The 27,281-nt window shown below is 35.3% G+C and overlaps 5 protein-coding genes and 1 non-coding gene across 6 annotated transcripts in view; all 6 read right to left on the reverse strand.

Annotated features, from left to right (window-relative positions):
• The window catches only part of LOC136824185 (uncharacterized), a 31,090-nt gene extending 23,068 nt beyond the window's left edge, over positions 1–8,022 (reverse strand). Inside the window, exons 1-2 of the mRNA XM_067080362.1 lie at positions 7,861–8,022; positions 7,099–7,163 (exon numbers count right to left, since the gene is read on the reverse strand). Coding sequence (XP_066936463.1) covers positions 7,099–7,133 — 35 coding nt within the window. The 5' untranslated portion in view covers positions 7,134–7,163; positions 7,861–8,022. The remainder of the gene's footprint in view (positions 1–7,098; positions 7,164–7,860) is intronic.
• LOC136824186 (short-chain dehydrogenase/reductase family 9C member 7-like) lies at positions 741–4,749 on the reverse strand. Its single transcript, XM_067080363.1, has 4 exons — positions 4,295–4,749; positions 3,441–3,623; positions 2,394–2,630; positions 741–1,163 (listed from the first exon to the last, which is right to left on the reverse strand). The coding sequence occupies exons 1-4, from the start codon at positions 4,647–4,649 to the stop codon at positions 931–933; spliced, it is 1,008 nt and encodes a 335-aa protein (XP_066936464.1). The 5' UTR covers positions 4,650–4,749; the 3' UTR covers positions 741–930.
• A 357-nt stretch (positions 8,023–8,379) lies between the features above and the next one.
• Positions 8,380–9,856, reverse strand: LOC136824171 (general transcription factor IIH subunit 3-like). Its single transcript, XM_067080346.1, has one exon. It carries the CDS (start codon positions 9,816–9,818, stop codon positions 8,958–8,960), a length of 861 nt encoding a protein of 286 aa, XP_066936447.1. The 5' UTR covers positions 9,819–9,856; the 3' UTR covers positions 8,380–8,957.
• Positions 9,857–10,472: 616 nt separating this feature from the next.
• Positions 10,473–13,353, reverse strand: LOC136824156 (max-like protein X). Its single transcript, XM_067080324.1, has 7 exons — positions 13,269–13,353; positions 12,548–12,651; positions 12,232–12,334; positions 11,909–12,008; positions 11,621–11,651; positions 11,152–11,196; positions 10,473–10,831 (listed from the first exon to the last, which is right to left on the reverse strand). The coding sequence occupies exons 1-7, from the start codon at positions 13,291–13,293 to the stop codon at positions 10,664–10,666; spliced, it is 576 nt and encodes a 191-aa protein (XP_066936425.1). The 5' UTR covers positions 13,294–13,353; the 3' UTR covers positions 10,473–10,663.
• Positions 13,354–15,897: 2,544 nt separating this feature from the next.
• Trnaa-agc (transfer RNA alanine (anticodon AGC)) lies at positions 15,898–15,970 on the reverse strand. Its single transcript has one exon. It is a non-coding gene; the product is annotated as a tRNA-Ala (tRNA).
• Positions 15,971–19,410: 3,440 nt separating this feature from the next.
• On the reverse strand, positions 19,411–27,281 carry LOC136824158 (serine/threonine-protein kinase PRP4 homolog). Its single transcript, XM_067080326.1, has 8 exons — positions 27,094–27,281; positions 24,811–25,745; positions 22,865–22,962; positions 22,303–22,456; positions 21,680–21,741; positions 21,042–21,338; positions 20,280–20,553; positions 19,411–19,528 (listed from the first exon to the last, which is right to left on the reverse strand). Exons 1-8 carry the CDS (start codon positions 27,135–27,137, stop codon positions 19,488–19,490), a joined length of 1,905 nt encoding a protein of 634 aa, XP_066936427.1. The 5' UTR covers positions 27,138–27,281; the 3' UTR covers positions 19,411–19,487.

Genomic DNA, 27,281 nt, shown 5'->3' on the forward strand with positions numbered 1-27,281 from the left:
GTGAAATTTCACAAATTTTTTAAAAATTTGTTCAGAGAAAAAGGCCAATATTTGAAATATTTCCCAATAAATTGATTTTGATGAAATAAACATATGAATTTTACCATGTACCGTATAATGGGTAAACTTTCACATTCCCGGAAAAACTTTTCCTATTGCCCCTTTACAAAGTCAAAATCCAAGACTCAAAAAGTAATTTCAATTTGCTAGGTGGTTACCCTAAAGCCTGTGTCCACGCAACAGAATGATCATTTTCTGGAAGTTCATGATATGCACCATTCCAATATGTCTTCTGACATTACATCACGGACCCAACATCTGATTGGTTATAAGTGACGTTTAATCAGTCAAACATCACTTTCAACCAATCAGCTGTTCGGTCGGTGGAAGACATTGCAACGGTGCATATCATGAATACACCAGCATTTCTTTACCGATCGACCTTTGGTCTTTAAAGAAATTAAAAATTAAATTTAATTTAATATCGTAGACTCTTTTAACTTTTCTTTTTCTTTCGGCGTCTTAATTTGAAATTAAAATTTCATAACTAAAATGTCTATGTATCTAAAAATTCACACGGACGGATGTACCCTAAACCACAGATTTCTAAAGCCCCAAGATGTGCCTTGGTTAGGTAGGAAATCCTACCTAGGTCACGTGACATTACAAAAGAATTTCAGCGCTTGACCAATCAGAAGCTTCACTGGTTTTCGAATAGCAAAAACAAAATAGCAGCAATATTTTTCCAATATTTTTTTGCCTGCAATGGCTTAAAGCACGATATCTATCTTTTCGGGTTTTATAAATCTGTACCCTAAATCCACAAAAAAAGATTTAAATAATATGGCATTTGAGATTGAAGTTCAGTGAGGTTGAAAGCTTCTCAGCCGTGTATTGTGAATACTTCAATATAGAATTTAGTAGTAGAATTTATCTTTGTCCAAACCGATCGATCACGGGTTTAAGCTGAGGGAAAATAGAATGTGCAGCCGATTGAAAATAAGAGACAGGTAAACATGCTAGAATTTGATAGGTCCACGATAAAGGTCCAACAACGTATTTGATGCGAGGGTTAGATGACATGATAGCGTGATTGACTTTCGATACGACTTGAGCAGTTCCTTCGGGTACTTTAGCTTGCCGAGCAAATGCGTCGTTCAAAACTATAAAAAATAAATAAAGATTCCATTAAAGATATTGGTAAGATAGGGTCGATATTTCACTTGGATGGCCCAGAGTGATGTAGGACTTTTAGACAATTGTTTCAGATAATTGTTTTGACGTACTCCACAGCCAGCTTGCTTGGCTATTTAAGAACTGAACATGGAAACCGTGGGGATTTGAGCCGCGAATCACTGGTTTATGACACTGAAGCCTTACACTTCTTGGCATGCAAATATACATCGATCAAAACATTTCACAATGTTACTTTACAATTTTCATACCTGCTTTTGAGAGATAAAAAAAAAACAAGTAATACTTTAATGGACCTACCTATTTATAAAACGAATAATTAGAATTTAATGGAAGTAATGTATAATTTTAAATTTCGATTTATATATCTATTGGAACGGAGAAAGCAATTAAGAAACGCATCGATGTTTAACGGTGAAAGAAAAATAATATCGACACTTTAATCAATCATTCATCTCGAGAAAATCTCAAAAAACCGCTTTTTTCGGGACATTTCCGGTTCTAGCGGCCGGAAAAATTTCTTTTTCGAAAATTGGGCTCTGTCACATTTTGGGCATTGCCATTTTACATCATTGTGCAAAAAATCATGAAAATCTGTCGAGTATAAGTTGAAAAAATGAAGGAAAACCGTTTTACGCCGGTTTTCGGCTGTTCCGGCGATTTTTAAGGAGTTCCGGATTCAAAGGATGATTTTTTTGGAAATCAAACAGTGCTAAGTTTTGGGCATCATCATAAAGAACATTTTTCTATAAAGAAACAATTAAATAAGTTGAAAAAATGTGACGGAAATGTGAAAAAAACGACGATTTCCGGCACATTTCCGGTTCTACAGACCGGAAAAAATTTTTTTTCGGCAAACGGTTTTCGACACCTTTTTGGCAGTACTAATGTGCATCTATGTGCAAAAAATCGCAAAAAACTAATGATAAAATCTCGAGAAAATCTCAAAAAACCGCTTTTTTCGGGACATTTCCGGTTCTACCGGCCGGAAATTTTTTTTTTTCGAAAATCGGGCTCCGTCACATTCGAGGGTTTATAGTAATGCACCTTTGTGCAAAAAATCTGAAAAATTGAATGAGCCAATCTCGAGAAAAGTTGGTAACTAACGAACGAACGAACGAACGAACTAACTAACTAACTAACGAACACGGGTTAATTTATAGGACCTCCACCCCACCGGGGTAGGTCCAACAATTTACATTTGGTCAAATTTGGGCCATATCTTTGTTTGATATCATCACTTTGTTCATTGAAATCGTCCTCCCATTGTTTGCGTTGTATCTCAGGAACGACGATGTTAGTTTTTTGACCAGTTGGACGAATTATGTGCACAGAGATTCCATCATGGACGACCTCTTCCATTAAGCAGTATGAGAAAGCTTCGATGGCATGTTTGGAGATTGTGTAGCATCCGTTTAAAGCGATGGGTAAAAACCCTATGATAAAATACAGAAATTTTGTTCATAAGCAACGCCAAATTTTCGACTAAGGGCTTAGGCTACTTAGCATTCTAGCTCAATTTCTGAGAAATTTGCCTTGACCATCCCTTATATTATAATCATATTTATGCTTATTGGGTCAGGGGCTACCGTTTGTCATGGTCAGATTTTGTAAAAAGCTTTTACTTTTGGAGATAACGGTAAAAAGAATTGGCTAATTTAAATGCTCAACCTGGTTACTTGCAGTACAAAGAAAAAAGTGTATGCATCAACAGTCTATCAACCTCAAGTCTATCGAAGTCTGTCATAGCCCGGGGGCCACTTATAGCTTTTTGATAGACTGGGTGGCGCTGATAAGTGGCCCGGTGTAATTTGACAGGCTCCATTTGTTGGCTTTGTTTGAGTTCGTAGCAAATCCGTACCACTAGATCCAGTCCCTTTTTAAAGAAAAACAATTATAAAACCATGACCAATAGACCATTATTATTTCAAATTTTGGAGGTATTTTCTTATATAAAATATTTCAATAGACCTTATTGGAGTTTTTGATTTTTATAAAAAAGCAATGCATTGTGGGATTGTTTCGAGTGTATTACAATAGAATTCCCTCGAGGAATTCCTAAGAGATTTCTATTCTAATACACTCGATACAATCCCACAATGCATCGTTTTTTTAGAAAAATCAAAAAGTCTGATAAGGTCTATTGATATTTTACTGTGGCCTGTAGGTATTTTACAGTGGACCTGAGTGTATTTGAATTTCGAAATATTTCGTCTGAGTCACATTTCGCCTCAGACTATACATACCACAACAGCTTGAGAAATTGACGATTCTCCCTTTAGCTTTAGTCAACAAAGGAAGCATTGCTTTTGTTGTGCGAACCGTCCCCCAAAAATTGACATCCATAACTTTTTCTAAATCTTCCATACTTTGCCAACTGATTCTTCCAAGCTTAACAATTCCAGCATTATTGACAACTGCGTACAGTCCTAGAAATAAAACAAATGCTTGTTTACTTGAATGCCGTTTATTAATTTCTAAAAATATTTTCAGCTGTCAAAGAGAAGGCCCCTTATTTTGCTCTAAATAGCCTGATTTTAACCTATATTTACCTTATTTTGGGGTTTTCAGAAGTACAATTTCCAACCCCCCTAGACAGGAGAACCGTCGTGTGTTTTTTTATAATTTGATGTACACAAGACGGGTTCGAGCTGTGAGTCCAATATTGGACTCACTTTTTTTACAGTGGGAAATTCGAATTTAGCGCTGTCCTCACTTACTAAAATAAAAACCAAATTTCGAAAGTTGCGCTTTCTCTAAGAAAGTGGTGACCAGTAAAAGAATAACAAAATTTGATTGGCTATGTTTTCAACCGTTATTAGGATCTGAGAAATTCAAACTCTCAGCCCATACCATGCTATACATTTCGCCATCAGTTTATCAAAGAAGAAATCATAGCATGGATTCCCAGGCTACAACCCCCCCGGCAATAAGGTCCCCCCTGTTTATCAAAATCTCAAACATTTTCAAATCCCCCCCCCCTCCGTTTATTTGAACCCCCCGTTTATTTGGCACAGGCCATTTAACTTATAAATTGAAGGTTTCTTGGCTAAGTGATATTAGGTTGTCCTTAATGGTTGTAAAATAATAAACATTTTACCATCATTTTCGGTTTTATCTTCAATGAATTTCCTAGCATTTTCGACATCTTCATTTTTCGTGACATCCATCAAAAAAGCGAACCCATCGAAATCTTTATTCTTTTCCAATCTGTCAACACCCTCTTGAGTTAAACATCCAGCGAAAACTTTACACTTCGATTCCACTAAATCCAAAGCAATTGCAAGACCAAATCCTGAATCACAGCCAGTAACTAAAACATATTTTGTTTTCCCATAGTGTGAGTTACCTAACACGTTTGCAAGTAATTTCAAGTTATGCCAGATAATCGCAGTGCATATCACAGTGAAAATTGCAACCAAACGATAGTCTTCCAAGAAATCAACAAAATGCATTTTTACAAAAAGTTTTTGAATGATGCACGCGACAATCTCTAATACAACGTTAACAAACTGAATGAGAAAAACCGTTTTTTGCTACATCATATTTGAATACTAAATGGGTCGAGACACTTAAATTGCAATATTAATTAAGTAACCATTTTTTATAAAAACAATAAGATTTCCAGACAATTGAAAAAGGCATGGTCTTTACAAACCTCTCAGCTTTGTAAATAGTTTTGTTGACAGTCTCCGAAGGTTTAAATCAAAATATAAAAACATTTGTGCAGCTCGCAAAATATATATCACAAAATATTGGCTTTTGTTTGATGAACCTATGCTTATGGAAAAACTTTGATGTCAATCTTTTTAGAATAATTATAGAAACCATAGCAACAGACATGAATTTCAAATTTCAATATTGATTGTAGTTCTACCTGTCGTAAAGGAGAACACTTCTTTTCAGCAATAAACCAAAGTAAAATACTCAGGCCAAAAGAACAACTTCCAAGTTTGATTTGAATAACAGAATTCGTGAATCGGAAATTTTGAGTGCGACAGTACAAAGTTCAAAAAACACGTCCATTAAAACAAGATTTTATGAATCACCATGAAGAAAGTTCTTTAACTAGACTTTCGATACAAAGCAAATCGAAAATACACGTATTTTTATAAGAACAAACTATATAAGAACATAAGGCTTCGATGGCCAAAATGTTAAGAACAAGTTAAGAACATTTTAAGGCTTTGCGGATTCGAAAACACCCAATTTACGAAAACACCCGATAAGGAAAATGGGTAAAAAAATCACAAAATGGTGAAAATAAGACCATGTTAAGCATCCGAAGGTTTAAAAAATTTTGGATTTTTTTATAAAAAAACGTGTACTTTAGGCGTACAAACTTTCGCGAGCAGAAACTTTCGCGAGGACGAAAAATCGCGAAATTCACGATATTTACTTTCGCGAATTTGACGGAAAAATATTTTTCGCGAGCATAAACTTTCGCGAATCATGAAAAAATAGCTTAGAGGGACAAATACTTCTTAGATTGGCTTGAGACTTTTGTTCTTTGACTTATTAGTCTTTTAGCAGGCTAAAAAGTGCCATAAAAGTTACATCTTATTCAAAGTTTTAAGTTTTACAGATTTTCTATTTTATCAAGAATTTTTCGCGAGCATAAACTTTCGCGAATGGCCCTTGCTAAAATTTCTAAAGACATTTACTTTTGCGAAAAGGGCCAAAATTCGCGAAAATCGCGAAAGTTTCTGCTCGCGAAAGTTTGTACGCCTAAAGTATATTCTTTTCACTTTCACCAATCACTTTCAAAACAATAATGTATACGGTACCCTAAATTTTAAGAAAATTCACAAAGAAAGTCAGGTTAATCGAATACAATCAAATTTCGAATGAAATCAATCGGGTTATTCTATTTTCAGTAGGTCATGTCTAAATTCCGGAGGTGGGGGATAATTAGGCAAAATGGGTGCTGGGTATATGCGAGCCAGGGTCCTTTTTTCACACCTTCGAAAGTTAAGTTACACCATTAATTTAAATAACATGGCTATTTTAAAGTTTGGGCAGCAATCAAAATCCAATCTACGAGCAGATGAATGTGAATTCGCTTTGGTTGGATTTTTGTTAAGAAAATTTCGTTCTTTTAATTTTAAGACAAACCAAAACTTTGTCCATATCTTCCGAGCGGAAAAAATGACGACAAAATTTACCAAGAAATTTAATCAACAGTGAATCGAACCATCGATATCAATCGAACTTAACCATGAAAAAATGTAAATTTCGCATTCGATTGATTCAGCTAATCGATTTCGGCTATTGCGGGCTCTTTCAGAAAAAAACCGGGGGTGGGAGATATATTGTCCAGGGGTATCGAAAAAATCCTGAAAAACTGCCATGTCCATGGGGTGAATTTACAATGTCCATGGGATGAATTTGCAATGTCCAGGCGGTCGATTTGATGCTTGGCCAGGAGTGAAACGCGTGTCCAGGGGGTAAAAAATCGAAATGTCCAGGGGTAGATCATTGAAAAAATTTCCTCCACCCGGCCATGAACGAATTTTTTATAGAATAGCCCATTCCTATTAATCGAGTGAATTCGATCATTAACACTCAATATTCCCTTAGCAAGAATATAGAAATCTACTTTAATCGTACCAACTTTCGCGATTTCGCGAATTTTTGCCATTTTCGCGAAAACACGTGAGTTCCTTGACTCGCGAAATTAAATCCACCACAAAATTTTTGTGGTCCAAAGTCCCCATTTGTGGCAAAAAATGGGTATTCTTCAGCTGTTTTCAGGCTTAATCGCGAAATTAAATCAATGCGAAATTTTTCAAAACTCTGACTCGCGAAATTAAATCCAGAAAATTTCGCGATTTTTTTCGCTCGCTAAATTTTATCCGATTAAAGTATTGCATAATGATCCGGGATACTATAAATCATCGAAACCTGACAAACCAACAGCTCGCTCTTTTGAATTGCATGCATCGTTTATTCAATGGATACAGTCATTGCTATAAGGGAAAGATGAAGTATTCACTATTATGTTAAATCCTCGTTTTGAAGTAGAATTTGATCAAAAAATGAAAATTTCCAAATCAAGATATTTGAGTATTTCCAACTTTGATAATTAAATTAGATCTATTTGATTATTTCTGGTCATTTTGTTCGTACGAAAAATCTTAGCACAGATTTGAAATCTGCAAGGGCTAAAATATTCTAGAAATCAAGTCACGCTTTCTTTGAGCTTTTTACATTTTTATAGAATAAGTATTTATACCATCTTGTACAGAGGAATTTTGTACCTGATGATCGCATTAAGCGTGAAACTGGCAGTAGTGTGTTTTTAAATTTTTAAACAAATTGAAATAATATAAAGAAATCAAGTCATGATTTTTGAACCAGCAGAAAATTTCTTCACTTTTCTTCTTTAATTTCTTATTTTTTTAAATTTCCAATCTATTAGATGATTCTCCTCGAGAATATCTTTCCAACAGTTTAAAACTATTATAATATAGTATAAATAGTTACTTAGAAATTAAGTGTACTTTAGAGATAGACTTTAAACAGGAATATCAATTGTTTTAAAAGAATAAACCACCGGTCTGGACCAAGTGAAGGACTTGGCACATATAAGTGGATCCTGACGTCTGTGTCCTTGATGAGATAAAAATGTGGTTAGGACTTTCAACCATCGTAAAATAAACATACCTCTCTTATAACGGACTTTCATGAATAAATAATATTCCAAACCAACAAACCATACGACCACCATTTTGATACTTTGTTACTACAATTACACTAAATTTTTGTTAACAGTTTGTCAGATTTCTAATATAAAGATAAGATTAGTTACAAGAAGTATTCCATAGCAGAGAAGCTAAGAAGGGACCATCATGAAAAATAGAAATATTCAATCAAATAAAATGCAGGTCAAAGTTATCTTTGATTGCGTCTCAAATAAATGTGAATGTGGTCTGAAATTTTTCAAAACTAATATTCGGACTCGGAGAATGAGGTGGAAATTCTTTTGAGAAAAATTAAGAACCCTATAATTTTTTTACAGTTGATTCAAGTTTCTCTTCAAGTCAGTTCAAGTTTTTCTATTTCGAGTAAAGCCCTGAAAACAACATGATATACAGTCTGAAGAGCAAAAGAAAACCTTAAAACTTACTGAGACAACATATTATGATACTTTTAGAGGGTTTCGACATTTATGGCAATAAGTTATTAAAAATTGAAGCAGTAATTATTTTTCAGTTTATAGGACTTTCCTCGTTTATAAAATTATACAAAAGTTTTTGAAAAAACTAGTTATAATTTCAGCATTGGAAGATATATTTCAGTACTCAAGTCACGTCACGTCATTCATCAAGGAATGGAGATCAATACAATTGTATGTTCAATATAATTTGCCATGTTTTTACAACTTGAAACAGGTACAGCCGTTGAGTCTTCTATACTACCGGCTAATATAAACATTGACCAATATCCTAGGAGCTGTTAAGAAATTGAACGACGAACGAAATTCAGGTTAAGCCAAGCTAATTTAGACAATGTTCAAAATTTTGACTTGGAAATCTTCAAATTTATTTCTATTAATCAAATTTGAAAATAGTCTTGTATATTTTGTTCTTGAGTTTATCAATTAAAACATTCCAGCTCCTATATGGTATTTTTGGTACGTCATAATTTTGATTTTTACCGATGTCATCTTTAATAAAAAATATTCAAAATGAAGTATGCATTTTTGAGTTAAAGTTTCCAGACATTAACTCATATTTCTTAAGGCAAAAGAAATTAACTTTCTATGCAACTTTTTTCTTCTTCTTTCCTTTCATAGGGGGTAGTTGTGGTAATCTAAATCTGGTCTGACAAGTCAAACACTTGGGCATAAATTTACAATAAATTGACAAGCATACAGAACAGACAAAACCCATCTCAATCAATGTATTATGACAAAAACAAGCAGCTCGGTAATCAATCTCCACATTAGTAGGTAGTTCAAATTTCTCACGAACTCCTTTTTCAGGCAAGTAAATCCATATGAGAAGCTCTAAGAAACCAGATACATTATCAACAAAATTATAAGTCCCTCCAGTGATATCGGCAGCTTGTTGTAAAAAACCTGATCTGTGAAACAGAGAGCATGAGTCAACAGCAATATTATGTTTTTGTGAAGCAAATATGCAATTCATAACCGGCATATACTGTGATGAAACATCAGGGCTTGCCTTAATCACCAGGATACGTGAGCTCAATCTTTGTCCACTTGGATCTTCGTTCTTCTTTTTATGGATATAACACAATGCTTGAGAGAAAGCACCAGACAATAAAGAGGTTGTAGGCTGATTCTCAATTTTACCATCAATTTCATTAACCAAAGCTTTGATTTTCCGGGAAAGTATTGTATTCAATTCCACAAACAATTCAAACTTTCCATCAAGAATTCGAGACTCATTTTCGTCCAACTCAGCTGGATACAAAATGGTAGCATTGCTATGGTTACAAGTGTAAAAAGCTAGTTTATTGGAGTGATTCATCATAAGATAGGAGTTACAAAAAACCATAACACTGTCAACAACTTTCTTGAACTCTTCAACTCGTTGGGACCATTGTTTGGCATTGATATCCAAAATAACAACCAGTAAATTCTCACTTTCTTCCATATCTTTTTATTTTTTATTTTTTTGTATAATCTATTTTTCTAAAAAATAAAAATACAGTGGTTACAATCATGGATTTATTATCAAAACAATCAGATTCACAAACTTATGGCCGAACCCTCAATCAAAGAACTGTAGAAATACATCACATCATTACTGCAAGGAGAGTGGAATTATGATTTCACTAAAATTTGATGGGAGATGAGAGTAAATTTCCAATAAGTATAGAGTAATTAATGTTGTATGATTTGAAGAACGATAAAACAAGGCTATTAAAATATTTTGTTTGTAAAAAATAATAATTATCTAACATTGAAAAGCAAAGGCAATCACAAAAAAAGTATTATATGAAATTATTTACAATATCGATATGAGGTGAATATCACCAAATTAAAAAACAAAATGGAAAAATGCAAAAAAATGCTTACTCAATTTTCATGTTTTACTTCAATACACACAATTTTTTCCCAAAGCATACAATGGAAGGTTTTGGAAGGAATTCGTCGTAAAAATATAAGATTCCTTATATCGAGCTTGTAAATAAACTAAACTAGCTTCCCAGTTTGTGTCCATCAAGAGGCATAAATGGCTCAAACATATTCCAGGATAACGGTAAAAAAAAATTACAATATTTTGATTTTTCTCGATTTTAGTTACTAGAACCAGTGGTCCAATAATACCAGTAGTAATATCATCATCATCCCATCAATTTTCAAATGCTCTTTTCAAACACATTAACAAAATCTATGTTTATGTTCAAGAATTGTCTAAAAACTTTATCATGGCAATAACCTCAATTCTGGAAAGAATTCTTAGCTTGGAATGATATTGAGACTGTCTCGCTTCCTTCAATGCCCCAACAGATGTTTCATTGCAGATACAATGATAGTTTTGATAATATCTGGTTTACAATGTTCTTCGACCCAACGAATCATAGAACCAGAGAGTGACTGGAACGAGCCAACTGAAACGGTGGTATTGAAATTCTCCCATAAACTACTCATCAACTGTTGGAACTGAAAGATAAAGTAAAGCAAAATCAATAGTAAACTCAGATACTGTTTTTCTTTAAAAAAGTGATATTGTGTCCCTTAAATTTTAAGATTTCAATATTTTTTAATTTTAGACGAGTTGCTGAGGTAGTGAATTGTAACATTACATCCCCTTAGATCAGGGCAAATCTTTCGGCGTTGCACTCATCTGAAGGTAAAGCAATTGATAGAATACAGTTCACTGTTTTGTTAGCTTTACAGTAAAATAATTAAAATTAAAAAGTAACTGCCAAATATTGGAAAAACTAAAGGCTGCTTAATAAAAAACGCTGCATCAATTTTACCACAGAAAGTTTCATCTCATCAGATATTTGAGGTTTATCGTGATGCTAAAAGAAACGAAACCAAATCAAGTTAATGCCATATTGCCAGGGGAGTATATCAGGTAAGTCTGTATGGGGATGATTAAAGATTGCTTAGTCTGTAAAAACATTGCAGTTAGGGTAAAACAAATCCAACAACACAAAAAAGGCGCTAAAACGATCAAGTGTTTGATCTAAAATTATAATGTCTTTTCTCTACAATTATAAAGTATATAATTCAAAGTGTTATTTTAAAACGTTTCAATGTAAAATAGAGTGGAATAAGATTTGGAAGTGTGGCCTGGTTTTTTTTAATGAGGGTAATAAGTATTATTTGCATTTTGCACTTTTGTAAGCTAAGCACACATCTATGTTTTATTTTAATAAATGTAAAGGCACTAGTCACTAGGCATTCATATGTGTGAAATATAAAAAAGAAAAGCAATTATACCTGGCTTGATTCCACAAGGTTTTCATAATTCCTATAATAAACAAAAAATTTATAGGAAAAAATATTTACAATCTAAGGCACCTTAAAATCAGATTAAATTGAGGAAAAAAAACCTAATAAAATAATTTTCATTTCATTGAACTGAAATGAGGAGAAAAGATGCTATGTCCAGAATTCATTAACCCAGAAAGTTCAACACTTTTGGACAAGTATATATATAGCAAACATATCAAAAGGCACACTTTGTATACAATAAATTATATTCTTAGAACTCAAAAGTTATTTTACTCTTTGACAATCTTTAACGCAACCAGCTTTTTCTCCATCTCATTGATTTCTTCGTTTTTGCGGTCTCGATCATTAGATAAATATGTCACATATTCAATGGCTAAATATTGGAGAGAAAAAAAATTAAAAAATTTAACATCAAAAAAGTGTTATATACTTGTTAGATTTGCAAATTTGAGTTGATTGAGTTGAGTAAATTTTTCAATACAATATTTCCAAGACAATGATCTCCCATGAAATCTAACCCCATTTGCTTAGCTGCTATAGTAATAACAAAAAAAATTAAAAAGAGCCAAACATAGAGAATAGAGTCATTTGGGTACCTTTTTGAAGAACTTGAGCTTTACTTGTCTTTGTGATCATACCATGTGACATTTCACAACTATTACATCCTGGCACGAGTTGTTGAAGGTTTACTAATGCATTCTGTGAAGAGTTGAAATGCATAATTATAAGATCATGAAGTTGAGACGATACAAATGAAAATAAAACATCAAACTGTGTGCTAATGATGCAAACTCTGAAATCTTTACCTTTTGCCACTTTCAATTTTTACAACACATTTCTTTTAATCTAATTATCACATGAATATTTATATATAAAAAGATACAGCATTACTATATACAGTATAATTCATACCTTAATAGCATCACGCCTTTTCTGCTCAGCAGCAGTATGTGCATTACGTTTTTCCTTTACCTTGCCAGATGTATCAGGCTCGTAAGTATCAGAACCACTACTATCTGGATACAGAGAGAAAATGAAGAACATTTTTAATTTCTTCTGGTGATTTTTGGTGGATTTTCAAAAGGCCACAAAAATTTTCTTTATTTTACATAATAAACCTTCTGTAGGACACAATACAATTTTGACTCCAAACATTAGCGACAAAAGCATTAGATAATGACTCCAAAAACATTACATAATAACCAACCAATAAAGAAGTTTTAAAGCACTAAGAAATTGATACTATCAGAATACTGATGTTAAATGTAATGATTTGGCTGGATTTGGAGCCATTTTTGCCGCTTATTTTTGGACTCAAAAAGTCCTATAAAAAGTCTTTCATAAAGAGGGGCACGGTCTGATGACCATATGCTGAACAGGAATAAAAATTGGTCTACCTAACCCATTGTGAAAAAAGTTTCTAAAATTGTTGTAATTGTATTGTAATTATCTATAAAAAAGGCTAATCAAACAGTTTAGCAATGTTTTGAGATCAAGTATGAAGTCAGGAAGTAGACTTATCAGAAAAATACATCATGCATATCAAGCAAGCTTGGCTCAAAGCAAAACCCTCCAACAAAGTTTTCATTGGTATGGTAGTAGAATTTTTTTTTTAATTTTGTGACATACATACCTTGGCGATAAAGTTTTCTTTGCATTGTCTTCTACATAATATCTTACAATATTAAATAGGTATAATGTCTTTGCTTCACTGTTTAAGAAAAATAACGAACGAGACAGCATAAATATAGATGTTTTAGAGAATGTGACGGCCTATCAAATAACTAATTACACCACAACAGTTACCTAGAGACAAGATAATTCATCACATTTTTTTTGGCTGAGCAAGGAAAGTAATGTATTTGGAGTAATTTGTTATTCAATAGGCCGCCATGTTCTCCAAAACAACTATTTAGTGCAAATTGCCCACATTAAACCCTGATAAACAAGCTACATGCTTAAAATTGATCAAAGGATAGGTTACCTATCTATACTGCCACTGCTCACTGTCTTTTATAAAGTAGTAAAATATACATACAAAACTAGCAGAAAAGTATCTTTGAAATTTTTTGCAGTTTCCCTTTGGAGTTTGTTTATTCCAAAAACGAAAGTACTTTTTTTTGTACCATGTGGAAGATCAGCTTTGTAAAGAGCTAGATTTAAAGACCTTTCTACACGTTAAATCTGGTTGAATGATAAAAATGAAAGTTAAACGGATTAAAACAAGCAAAGAGAGTGTAAGAGGGCTCTAAAATCCTCATTCTCTCTCCGTTCAATTTTAAAGGTATGTCAAAAACATGCAATAATGATGATGAAAATGTTTAAAACAAAAAAAGAGAGATAATTACAGCATAATGTGTAAGCTTGAAAACAAGAAGAAACTTATTTTACTCTGTGCTTTCTGATGTTTAGAAGGTGAGGAAAAAATGATCTTTTTATCAAACCATGCCAAGTTTTGGGCATAACTGCCATATACAGTACATATTTTTTTTTTAATTCTGGAATCTGGAAGTCACATTTTGAGGATTATCATTTTGCATAATCTCTTGGTTTAGTTGTTCTTACAAGGCCGTTGATACATTCATTAAAGTCTACACTGGAAGTGTAAAACTTGAATGGAATGACTTTTTTCGAGCCAAGACTAAGAATTTTATTATGTAAAAAATATATATATGGTGAAGATCAGAGATCTGACCTCAAGGAGAGAAAGTGTTGAAAATACGAAATAAAATAAAGATGAAACATAAAAAGGCACTAATATTTTTATAATTATACGTTTTTTTTCCATTTTTTTGAATTTTTCTAAATATATAAATCAAACCAATCAAACATCCTGTCAAGAAATGAGAATTTTATGCGAAAAAGAACCAACAAACCAATAGACATAAAGTTTAAAAAGCCAAGCAGAAAAACACAAACACCAAAACCCACTCAAAAACCCAACCAACGCAATCTGGAGTCCCTGACTTGCGACAGGTGCAGCATATTAGTATATTAGAAAAACTTAATGAGACTATTGGACAACCAAAAACTCGAATTAACCTGATTTTTAAGTTTTTGTCACATTTTTGCATCATTGTGCAAAAAATCAGGAAAAATAGCAAGCCAATAGCAAGTAAATTTTCCCAAATTTGCCCAAAAAAGACATTTTTTGAAAATTAGCTCCGTCAGATTTTAAACATATTGCAAAAAAATTCAGAAAAAAATATCAAGATTAATTGTGAGAAATGATCATTTCCCCTAGAAATGATCATTTCCCCTTACAATTACAAAAGGGTACCAGCAGTACCAGACAATTTTTAAAACATAAGAACAAACATAACCCGAAAATCAGCATCCTTCTTAAAATGAAATAGAAGATTCAGTCTAGGCAGATGTTTTATGATTTAGAAATGTGGGACATGTACGTCTGTTTGTTTAGCTGAAGGCTCGCAGGCCCGTATCTTCTGTTTGTCACGCAATTTCAAATATTCATTAGAATTACACTCAAAGTCACGAAAAATGACGAAACACAGCCAATCAAGAGGCCCGAACATGTTCGGGCCATGCTGTGGGTTGTAGCCAATAACGAGGTTGAGGAAGATATGATTGATTAGTGATAAAAATAAAAGGAAAAAATTAGAAAGAGGATTTTTGTAATTTTCGCATCAACTCAATGTTGAAAATTTTTCTAAGGGGGTTCTAGACTCTTTGCCCCCAAAACCCCATTGGAAATGCCTAGCTCGATTTTGCACTTGTTTCACTCACACATCTCCGCTCCCGCATTCAGAATTTTGAAACTTGGCAACTAGCTATAATTATATGCAAACCTGCCTTTACCCTGGAGTTGCCACTTTTCATAGTTATTTGTTGTTCTTTCTAGATGGTGTGGAAACGTTAAATGAACAGTTTCTCTGTATAGACCACACAGAACGAAAGCATCCACTGAAGCGAGACTTCACAATATCTGTTCTGAAGACACGTTCCAGATGGATATGGCGGTCTGTTCTTACAGAACTAAAGAAAAAAGTCTGCTGGAAAAAAGTTGCCTGTTCTATTGAAGATTGGGACCAGCTGGAAAAATATGGTCTGTTCTACTGAAGATTGGGACCAGCTGGAAAAATATGATCTGTTCTACTGAAGATTGGGACTAGCTGGAAAAATATGATCTGTTCTTATGAAAAAATAGTTTGATATCCAAAAAATAAGGTGTCTAAAGAATTTCCTATCTAATGAATCAACGGATCCTGCACTAATGTACTTCCCAGTTTTCTCAAAGGTAACGAATCGAGTGGGGATTGAACCCACAACCTCTCGCTTGCTGGGCGATTGCTCTCCCAACTGCGCTATCGGTTCGTTGCTATTACACTAGTTCGTAGTAGACGAGGGGAGCGACGTGCTCAATGTTCACCATCCGGTACCTGAATTCTACGAATCAATGGAATTGCCACGAACTGAGACACAGCTAGTGTCCAATCTCGAACCAACCCGCTAACTTTGAGAGAACTGTTTTAAGCTATGTACATTGGGGAGAGGCATTAGTCCAACGGAACCCTGATTTCGGACAACTAGTCCATCAACAGTCACTGTGTGAAATCAAGTGCGTATTACTTATGGGTAATGAATCAAGTGCAGGATCCGTTGATTCATTACCCATAAGTAATACGCACTTGATTTCACACAATTTCCTATCTGTTCTGGGGAATTTCAAAAAAGATTTGAGATCTGTTCTTTTCCTTCTGAACGTGGTTGCCTGGAGTGGCAGCTGAAAATTCTCCATTTATAGAACATCTGGAAATTGTTCGATCTGTTCGAGCACAGTTATTTACAGTCAGGCACATCCTGGCAAATGAACGGGGTGAGCATTTGCACGGGGTATTCGTCATCCAGTGTAAATGAGATAGGACGTCTCAGGCTAAAAGCGTGAAAATGAATAAAAATGAACTTGAAACTGAAAATGGGAAAAAAAGGAAGAAAACTGGGAACTTTACTTTTTCGTTAAAAGTTTCTTCAATCTTCGAAGAAAAAATAGACCCATGGAAAAAAAATTTCATCTATGCAGTTCTTCAAAATGAAGCAAAATATTTCAAACCCGGTTCAATTGCGTGGGGTATTCAGCACTATTACATCACTTTTGTTTTCGACCCCTTGCATTTGCCACCAATCACAAGTGAAAAATACCCCGTTCATTTGCCAGGATGTGCCTGACTGATTTAAACTGTCTGACTGCATAGTGTGTAGGAGGGGGGGTCAAGGTCCCACCTAAAATTTCAGGTCCCAGCACTTGAGAAACTCCCACCTGATAGTTGACTTTCCAAGTCCCACCTAAGATAGGGATTTTATTTAATAAAAATTTTTTAATTACCAAATTTCGATGTGCTGACCTCCCCTTCAATTTTTACTTGTTCACGGATAGGAAATGTAAAGCAATTCAATTCAACAACAACAAACTGTGATATGAATTTAAGTTTTTAATGCAGAGTTCTTTATCAATCCTTCATTTATAATCTAAAATTTAAAATAATTTTTCTTTCAAGATTTCCATAAGAGTCCCACCTAAAGATTTCTAGTCCCACCTCAACCTATTTCCCCCACCTGAAAGTCCAAAATTTCAGACTCCCACCTGGCTGTTTTGGACCCAAAAATCCAAAACCCCCCCCCTGCAGAGTGGGGGGGGGGTGCACACTGATGGACTGTTAGCTGGAAATTAAGTTTCTGTTCTTAAAAGTCTTTCAATGTCGAGCTGGAATTTAGCGATCTGTTCTTATGAGATTTTGTCAGCCCTGGTAGATAAGAACAGTTAACTCGCATAAAATCAATCGCCTGGTAATTTCGTACCTGTTCCGAAAGTTTTTTTACCTCCTAGCTGGAAAAATATAACTGTTCTGATATAAAAATTTCTCCCCTGGAAGGATTTTCAGCTGGCAAATCAGAACAGATATTTGCAAATTTTAGGTCGGTGGCTGCTTCTGACAGAAAACAAAGCTGGGAAAAAAAAAATCAAATTCTCACTGTCCAGAGCTGTCGAAAATTTTGCCACCATCTTGTTTTGTCAAATTTGAGAAAGTGAAAGTGAATCTTTGAAGCATGGAGCTTTTCTTTTCTCATCCTTCTCTCGGGGCACCTCCTCGCGACCTCCTCGACCCGGCGCGAATAAGCCGAGCCAGCTCGGGCTATGCTATGCTAGCCGGGTCTGGCTTTTTTCTTAGAGTCCTACACAATAGGCCACAGCTCCAGGCTTTTAGGCCTTACTCTCGGTCTATGGACAACTGCTATGAGCGGTCACTAGCCCCCACCGGGAATTCGCGTTTTAATAGGATTAAATTGGGGGGGGGGGGGCATACGGTATTTCGGAATCGCGGAAATTGACCCTTTTTTCTTCGGAATTGCGGAAATTGGGCAAAATTCCTTCGGTATTTCGGAATGCTGAAATTTTTTCGGTATCGGAAATCCATGAATTTTTGCTTTGGAATCTCGGTATTATAAAGTTTTTATCCCCCTTTTTTCGGAATTTATACATGAAAAATCAAATTTGATGAAAAATTAGTCAAAACGAGGAAAAATACCCCAAAAATCTGTATCGGAATTTATCAATAGAGATGTTTTACTTAGGTTTTAAAACTTTCTATTGCTATACATCAAAACCTCAGTACATATGTATCCGGATGAGAAATTCAATTCAAAACAAGAGCAGTGCACATATCCCGAAGAGTAGGAGTTTTACGTTCGAAATAGCTATTTCCAATCCTAACCTCCATATGATACCAATAATACCAATGCACCAACACTTAACATTTTCCAACTTTTAATTGCGCTGTTCAAAAAAGATAACATAACCCCCGTTTTTAGTAATAAGTTGGAGATTTGATATTTCACAGAAAAGTGCTACCAAAGGGTATTTCGGGTCCCATATCTTCCGAAGGACTTTTCTGTTTGCCTTGAAATTCAATTCAGATTCAAGAGCAGTGCACATATCCCGAAGAGTAGGAGTTTTACGTTCGAAATAGCTATTTCCAATCCTAACCTCCATATGATGCAGGTCTTCTTGCTGCACGCATGCGTCTAACTAACGCCGGAGGGGGGGACTACCACCCTTACCAACCGACGGGGGCGTGTCGTTGGATGGACGTTCGAATAATGGAGCCTACGTGGGACTCGTTTTTTTTCATTTCTTTTAATAGTTATCCCTAATGGGACTTAGTTTAGGTATAAACTTATTTCTTTTTTATGATTTTTGAATTAGTCCCTACCTGGGAATCATGGAGGCGAGAAAAGGTACCCTGACAAGCGGCACATCCCCGTACCCCTTTTAGTACGAGTAATCAAATCATCAGATCAAACGAATGAAACTCTAAAGGAAGAAATAACTTTATCTAGCCGTACTTGTCTAAAGCCTTTTTGCAGCGCTTTTGTTTTCACCGGCGATTCTACGCGGGACTTTTTAGGGTCATTGTTTTATCAAAAATCAACAGTTTTCTGCCTGCTTTATTTGGAATACGAATTAATCTCCCTGATGAAAATCATTAACACGTCACAAAATTAATTCAATACACCTTTTCGACCGTAGTTGTGCAGTCAGACGCATGCCACTTTATTAATCGATTTACCACCCTAAACTTGATCCAATTCTTTTTTTACACTTTTTTCTATTGTCTCTAGGTGCAAAAAAAAAGACTGGGGCGGTTTTAGGGTGGTAAAACGGACAAAAAATGCCCGCGCGGCTATTGGCGGCTACGGTCAAAAAGGTGTATTACTGAATACATGTAAATCGTCCCTGTGAAAGATACAAAAATTAATTTCATAATTTTTTTATATTCTATCAAGTATATGACAAAGGCTATTTACAATTTTACAAAAAGATATTACACCAAAATCAATGAACTGCTGCTTCCATAGGGAGTGGTGTCATGCTGCCTAAAAAGAGAATAAGAAAATCGATTCAAGAATTCCGTTATTCTAGAAATTCCTTTGCTATACTTCTTTTGTGGTATTTTACCCTTGAACATACTGTTTTAGACCGGGGATACTAGAGTTGTGAGCTGACGGGGGGGGGGGGGGGTGCAGCCCGACTTTTGACCCTCGGACCCCTACCGGGACTAAAAAGGAGAAAACAAAGGAAAATGTTGTCAATTTTACGACTCTTACCGGGACAAATTTGACCAAATTTGACCAAATTTCGATCTTTCTAGGGGTAAAAAGTTGAAATTTTCCTATTTCTCCTACCGTTAGTGGAACTGAAATTTCATTTTCTGATTTTTCCGACCCTTAGCGGGACTTTGGAAACATTGGCGGCACATACCGTACCCTCCATTTGTCTAAGTACCGTACCCCCCCGCCCCGGGGTTTTAGATTTTCGGTCGACACTGGCTGGAGCTTTGCAGAAAAGAAAAATACTATTTTTTTTGGATGTCTGGTTTGTTTACTAAATTGGACAAAAATGTCCGCGTAAAAAAGACGCCGTTCTTTCTTTATTAGATAGGAGAGAAGGGGTATAACGAATTTAAGTTATTATGACAAAATTTGGATATAATTAGCCTCTTATAAATTAGTGAAATTTTGACTAGGTCGTTGTGCCCTGATTATCACAGTGCATGAATTGACATTTCCTTGTATTTCAAGGAAAGTGAGACACGTCAAAAGGTGAAAAGCAATAGAAATCCATTACCTAGCGGCGACGTTGCAAATGAATCATTGACAGTCGTGAAAGTGTATAATTTGCTGACTGGGCTTGGCGTAGATTTAATGCTTCCTTTTGAGTTTTTCGTTTTGTATTTTTCTTTCTCGTGACTAATCCTGTGAGCAGGGCTTCTCCCAGGTGAAGCAGAAGGCGATTTCGCTCTTGATTGAAGCTCAGGTAACGGATGTTGTCGGCTTAGTGCAGGTGTCGACGGAATCGATCGTATACTTGAAGAACGACTTAATTGTTTTGATGAACTTTCCTGTAAAAAAAAAAACGAACCCATTCGAATCCAAATCCAATCATATTCAACTATCAGACACAAAATAGAGGGCAAAAACTCTTCCGAACAGAAAAAAGGCATTTTATATATTTTCTAGCAAAAGGCGCGAAAGTCAGTAGGAACCTGTTAAATAAGTTTCCCATGATATCTGATAATGAGGATAGTAGTAATGTAGACCAAAAAGTGTTTTGAAACATCCAAACAATTATACATTATATTTTTGTAGAGGCTAAATATTAAAAAAAAATACAATATCAGGCCCGGAGGAAGCGGGGAGGCTCCCCACTTTTAAGCAAAATAGACTTTTTTCTTTAATCCATCGGGAATCTCTTTTAGATCCTTTAGCCCCTCCACTTTTATGGTTGTTTCAAAGGGCCTGAATATTCGCTGTAAGCTTACAACGTAAGGTCACAGCCGGTTCTAACCCCTCTAGATCGCTTCATATAAAACATAACAATAGGAATTACCTTTTCGAAGGTGAACATTTCCATGTTACTTTCTCTATCGTTTGATTTCGAGCGGCTTCGTGGTTTCGCATCACGTGTTGGAGATAGACTAGAAGCTCTACTCGTCATACGACTACTTTTTCGTGAATTTGATCTTCCACGGAGGTCGGATTCACTCTTTTTGAGCTCGCGATCCTGTCTTGCCAAACGTCTCGCGATTTCTTGGAATTCTTTTGGTAGATTGGAATACATTTCTACACCATGTGAGTCTGTCCGTGATTTTGCTTTCTCGCGAAATAATAACTTTTCGTTGAATATCTAGTTAAAAGAGATATAAGAGATTGATAGATGGTCTAGGTATTTTATGAAAATGTTAGTTACCTAGGTAAATTAAAATTTTGTGTCCAATTACCTATACCAAAACAGTTAAAAAACTTCTATATCGGTAATACGCTTTAAATTAAATCCTGGGACTAAAAGATCTTTAGAAAGTGTTTTTTACACATAGTAATTATTGGTGATTTTTTCTTGTAAAGCTGGAAGGAAATAATTTCAAAATTGGAAAGGAAGTATGACAATTCACAATTAAAATTTATAGGTTAGCGGTTTGTTCTTGGTTAGTTAAAAACATTATGGTCAATGATAATTCTAATTCTTACCTTATTCCTACTGCCTTTTTCGTTTGATTTTGGTTTCGGTTTAGCTTTGTTTGCCGATGATACTAAAGAAAAGACAAAAATCTTACAGTGGATTTCCTTTACTCGAACCTTTATAACTTGAAATCATTAGTTGAACAAGTTTTCTGGTTCCCTCCTTCCCTTTAGTTCAATAATACCTAAAAAACCTTACTATATAACTCGAACTTGGATGGGGAGTTTATTTGTTAAATAACAGAGATATTCGAATCATAGATGGTAATTTATTTTATGGGTTTCTCCTTGACGGGGACTGGAAACAAGTTCGAATTTAGAAAGATTCAAATAATAGAAGTTCGAATAAGCATAACTTGACTGTATTTTAAAAATATCCTGCTAAATCTTTACTACCCAGACATTGTGGTGTGTGGTGTCACTCATCCCATTCTGCGCCTGCGAGGAGCTATATGCTCTCCCGCGCAGTTCGAGTTTCACCACTATGCATCATGGTATCTGTGTCTCGCGTGCACAGAATCAGCGATGTCTGGACAGCGCTAAGCGTTCCAACTTGAAAAGAAGAAATTCCTACTTCGTAAGGAGTAGGACCCATTCCCTAGTGGGGAGGGCTCATATCATCAGACTCTTACTTGTATTGTTCGCGTACGTTCCTCCTGGTGATTTCGTTCTTTTATTCTTTTTGATCGAATCACCAGGCGATAAACTTCTTGCTCTCGTTGATGATGAAGGTGATTTTGAGCGAAGTGACGCACCCGGTGATGGGCTTCGTTGGTTCTTCGATCTCTAAAGACAAGACAAAAACAGTTCTGTCTCACACCTTCAGTGGAACTTCTTCTAACACTAGGGATAAAAATCTTTATCGAAATCCTAATTGGGGTAGACACTCATTTGCTCCCAGCTCAAGAATTTCAGATGGATATGAAATCAAAGTCAATTTTCCAGGTATACAAAAGTGCATATAATAATATCTAAAAACGCATGCAAAATAATAACTTAGTCAGCTAAAATGGTTGCTGTTTACAAACTAAGAGTTTTGTGTTGCTAAGTAACGAAAATAAGAAATGCTTACGGTACAGTTTTATCTTTAGAACTTTCAGAATTCTGTCAATTATATCACGAAAAAGAATTTATATCTATCTCTCGTTGGAAAGATAATAAAATCTGAGTAGAAAATATAAATAAATCACTCACGTGGCATTCAACTTTAGCTTGGACATGACTATATTTATTATTGATTTTTGGTGTATGACATTGTTTAATTGGTGATATTGGTGTGTGCTCTTCTGGTCCTGACAAAGAATAAAAAAGAAACATATTTTCTATCTACAGTAAATCAAGAAACGTTGAGATCAATGACCAAGCTACACCGTAGGTTTTTTCCTTCGTAATATACTACCTGTGGCGACAAAATGCAAGATCAAATACTCGTGAAAATCATATTTGCATCTGTTTATTTACCAGGTTGAATCTGAGCCTTAACTGAGCCTTAACAGACTTTAAGACCACAATACAAAGACACCCCCTTCTCACAGACCCGGTAGGATTTTTTCATCAAGCGAGGGTAAAAATACCGGGCCAAAACATTGGGAAGTGATATTCCCATGTTTCTCATGGCTGGGGATTTGAATTCCAATGTTTTTGATTCATAAAAAACTCATTGGGGATAGAAAAATGACACAATATCTTACAGTGAGGATTTGCTTATCTGATTATTTTTAGCGGGGATAAAAATTAGAGTATAACACTGGTGACAATATTATGGCTAATTTTTGTATGGGGTGTATAAAGGATATTGTAGAATTTGCTTTCTAAAATCAATGGATGTAAAATACCCAAGCCCACATAAGATCTTGCCGGAAATCAAAACATTCCTCACAACGGTATTATCGTAAATACTACAACTTAGTTTTCTCAGAAATTAAGCTGTGGAGACAAACTGTAAGCATTTGATCGCGCAGAGGGGTTTTGCTTTGTTTTTAGTAGGCTGGCAAATGAAAAATTTACTCTGGCGATTTCTAGATTCTAGTCCGGTGAATTCTTAGCAAACGTAGTGCATTGAGTAGCGTGAATATGTACTTGAGGCAGCGAACCGAACCTTTTGAACGGCGAATTTTAATTTTTTGGTGCCTTGGACCGGTGAAATTCTCCGTTCGCCGGGCCTAAATAAGACCCCTGTACACATGTCTTAATGACATCAATGTCGAAAGAATCGAAGACGGAATGCACATCTCCAAGGGCTTTATATTACTTACTGGTAACGTCTGACCATTCCGGACGTGGAGGCTTCTCTTTATATGGTTTAGCTGACTTGACTTTTCTAAGACTATTATTGCGGGTGCATTTCGAAAATAAATCAACAGGTTTCGGTATTTTGATCGGTGATGAAGTTGTCAAACATTCTAAATTCTCTTCACTTAGAAAACGAAATATCATGCGTTTAGGTCGATCCGTGATTCGAAAATCACCCAAATATATATCAATAAATTCTGTTGAACAATAGTAATTAATCAATTTATTTTTCTGTGTCATTTTGAAGCCAAACATAAATTTTGCTTAGAAAGCAAACATTCGAATTCTATGTTCGATTTTTTGTGCGCATATTCGGCATAGTTTGCTTCAAGAAAAGCAAAAAAGGTTTTACTCATATTCAGCATTTTCTTAATTTCCTTGATTGTTTTATTTTAAAAATTTGTAATAGACAAATTTGTTAAAACAAAAAAGATCAATGATCAATTTACTACATAGCGCCAAACTAGCGCGCCAGTTTCTGATAGCCTCGTCCAAGTTCAATCACAGATAAAAACACGCTCCCAAATTCTAAATTTTCTTTCTTTGCCACCTGTACTCTACTTTCTTGAGACTGGAGATGCTTATCGTATCACAAAACCTAAAGAATCTCTACTCCATACACGGGAGCAGTTCCTGTTCGTTAATTACATTACAATCTATACCCCTATTTGCAACAAATTTTCTTATTCTCTAACTATCTCAGTTAATAGCTCTTCTGAGCTGCCAATAATAAATTTTCAAATTTTATTTTTGCTAGACCCTTTCTGATTTAACATCTCTACACCACCGACTCCTTGAAATAGAGGTGAAAGAATTAAGAAGATACAAAAATTGACATAAAGACCTACCTCTATCGTTACGGTTTGAATATTTTCTTTCCATGTGTTTCTTCTGTGTTCGATATTCTTCCATTATAAGTGATTCAACGCTACTTTGTTTGGAACTCATCGGTGTTTTAAAAGCTGTGTATTTCTCACCATTATCACCACCATCATAATCATCAAAATTTAATTGTCTTGCTACAGATGTTAATGATTTTGGTGAATCTGCTAAATCATCATCATACACACCCGAGTCTTGATACGTTTTAACACTCTCAGCGTCCGACATATAACCTTTATTGTTAAGACTTAATCGAACATCGGACAATAAATCATCTTCATATAATTGTAATCCTCTATAATCATCTATGAATGAATTCTCATGAAATCTGTCTTCTTGATGTTGAAGAGTGCCCTCATATAGTCTCTCTTGTTGGTATTTAGGTTTTGATTCCATAGTAGATTGTGAGTGATGAATATTCGATTGATTCCTGGTGCTTTCTAGTCCAGGAATAAATTTGTTTATTGAGTAATTAAGGCTTTCTTCTACATCTGCAAAAGTTTTAGAGACAGTGTTTTTATTCTCAAACGGCGATGAAGACCCGAAATTCCGTTTCACTTTTGGACTGACTGGACATGACCTTCCATCCAAGCTATCAGCGTAATCTGGGGAAATCATATTAGCTGTCAGTCCATTATCTTGTACAAAATCTATATTAGAAGCTAACGAAATATCAGCTTGCGATGGTTGGATATAACTAAAGTCTAGATCTTGTGTAAAATAAGGAACAGCTTTGTATATGAAGTCTGATTTTTCGTTTGGATCAAAGAATATGGTTGACGGATCGTCTATGATTTCCTCTTCGGGATCTTGTATTTTGTGTTCCTCGAAGATGGGTAGTTCTTCTCGTGTGATGACTGGTATATCGATCAGGAAGGATGACGACCATTCTTTTTCGTGTCTAAAAAAGGGATTATGACTCTGGTTACAGGGCTTCCGACGGCTAGGGTGGGGACTTAATCGATGGGAAATAAATACAGTAGTAGATGGGCTATACCAACTAAGGTTGATAATTGAGAGAAATTAGATCTGAAAAGCTGGTGTGACTGAATCCTGACTCACTACGCAATTGCCCGTACATAACATAGGTTGACACAAGCGAAATTGAGAGACAATCGAACATCAGTTGTCTGTGTAGCAATTAAGGGAAACGATTACTAAACAGCTTAATCGTCTTTCGTTAAAAAGCTCTTGATTGTGGACTGGACATTTCATAATTGCAGTTGACTCTCGCTAAGGGACCATTCAAAAAGTACGTACGCTCGAAAATGGCAAATTTTTGACTCCCCCTCCCCCTTGTACGCTTTCGTACGATTTATGTGTACCCCCCCCCCGTTCAGCGTACGTACGCTTTTTAGTACATCCCCCTAACCAAAGTCGAAACTTGAAACTCTTGTAACAGTAGAACATGTAGGTATCTAATCGTATTTATGACAAAATCTCAAGAAATTTAAAGAATCTATAAGATGAACAAAAATGCTAAAGGAAAAATGAAAAATGACAATCGCAAAAACAATTTTTTGATTTGAAAATATTGCGTTTTTCTCTCAAAAAAGACAGTTTAGGAAAAATTACGAGCGTACGTACTTCTCCTCAATAACCCCCCCCTTGTACGCTTTCGTACGCTTTTGGGAGTACCCCCCCCTCCCCCTCTCGAGCGTACGTACTTTTTGAATGGTCCCTAATTCGAACTCAAACGGAGAATATTATTTGCCGAATAACAGAGATATTCGAATTATAGAAAGTATATTAAGAACGTTTCTCCTTGACGGGGATGTGAATAAATTCAAAATATATAGAAACCCCGGGGGGGGAGGGCACTCCAGGTAAGTGACCTACCGGACGTGCGGCCCTTAAGGGTAGGTTGTTTGGACTTTGGAAAGTGCAATGTAAGGATTGATTTGTGAGCAAGTGGGAAAAAGTGCACTGTAAGGGTGTAAAATTTGAGAAAATACCAAAGTTTGAGGTAAAATTTGAGAAATTTCAAAAAACTTTGCCCTGAAAAGGGCAAACAATTTCGAAAAGTTGCACTATAAGGGTCGATTTTCAGCCAAATTTTTCCTGCACTGTAAGGGTCCGATTTTAGAGACCTGATTTTTATGGCCGAACGTACGGTCGTATTCAAAATCGAGTGCCCCCCCCCCCGGGATAGAAACAAAGCGAGTTGTTTCCGTTGTAAAGAATGCTCAAAATATAAAGAAAGATTCGAATAATAGAAGTTTTAATGAGTGTGAGTCTACTGTACTTACCTTTTTCGTTGAGTGTCTTTTGATCGGGAAGGAAAGCAAAACATAACGATTCCAAGATCATTAGCCAAAACAACAAAAGTATTTTATTTAATCAAGAAATCTAAAAATTCTCCCAAAAGAAATTCCCAATCTAATCTTTTGATACTTATTATTTGAGACAGGTGCAAAAATGCTTCTCTTTTTTGAAT

The sequence above is a fragment of the Clytia hemisphaerica genome, unplaced genomic scaffold (assembly GCF_902728285.1).
Source record: "Clytia hemisphaerica strain Z4C2 unplaced genomic scaffold, Clytia hemisphaerica genome assembly, whole genome shotgun sequence".
Classification (NCBI taxonomy): domain Eukaryota; kingdom Metazoa; phylum Cnidaria; class Hydrozoa; order Leptothecata; family Clytiidae; genus Clytia; species Clytia hemisphaerica.

Bases quoted from the DNA above. Each gene is read 5' to 3' on its own strand.
- LOC136824186 (XM_067080363.1), bottom strand. From the start codon at position 4,649: ATGCATTTTGTTGATTTCTTGGAAGACTATCGTTTGGTTGCAATTTTC. The intron at 3,624-4,294 runs GTAAAATGTTTA...TTTTATTTCTAG, and splicing joins AGATAAAACCGAAAATGATG to GACTGTACGCAGTTGTCAAT. The intron at 1,164-2,393 runs GTAAATTGTTGG...TATTTTTTATAG, and splicing joins TGGCCCAAATTTGACCAAAT to TTTTGAACGACGCATTTGCT.
- LOC136824171 (XM_067080346.1), bottom strand. From the start codon at position 9,818: ATGGAAGAAAGTGAGAATTTACTGGTTGTTATTTTGGATATCAATGCC.
- LOC136824156 (XM_067080324.1), bottom strand. From the start codon at position 13,293: ATGCAAAGAAAACTTTATCGCCAAG. The intron at 12,335-12,547 runs GTATGAATTATA...AACTCTTCACAG, and splicing joins AAAGGCGTGATGCTATTAAG to AATGCATTAGTAAACCTTCA. The intron at 10,832-11,151 runs GTAAAATTGATG...TTTATCTTTCAG, and splicing joins ATGAGATGAAACTTTCTGTG to TTCCAACAGTTGATGAGTAG.
- LOC136824158 (XM_067080326.1), bottom strand. From the start codon at position 27,137: ATGTTTTGCTTTCCTTCCCGATCAAAAGACACTCAACGAAAAAG. The intron at 25,746-27,093 runs GTAAGTACAGTA...TCCCTTTTTTAG, and splicing joins AAAGACACTCAACGAAAAAG to ACACGAAAAAGAATGGTCGT. The intron at 20,554-21,041 runs GTAATTCCTATT...TTTTTTTTACAG, and splicing joins AAATGTTCACCTTCGAAAAG to GAAAGTTCATCAAAACAATT.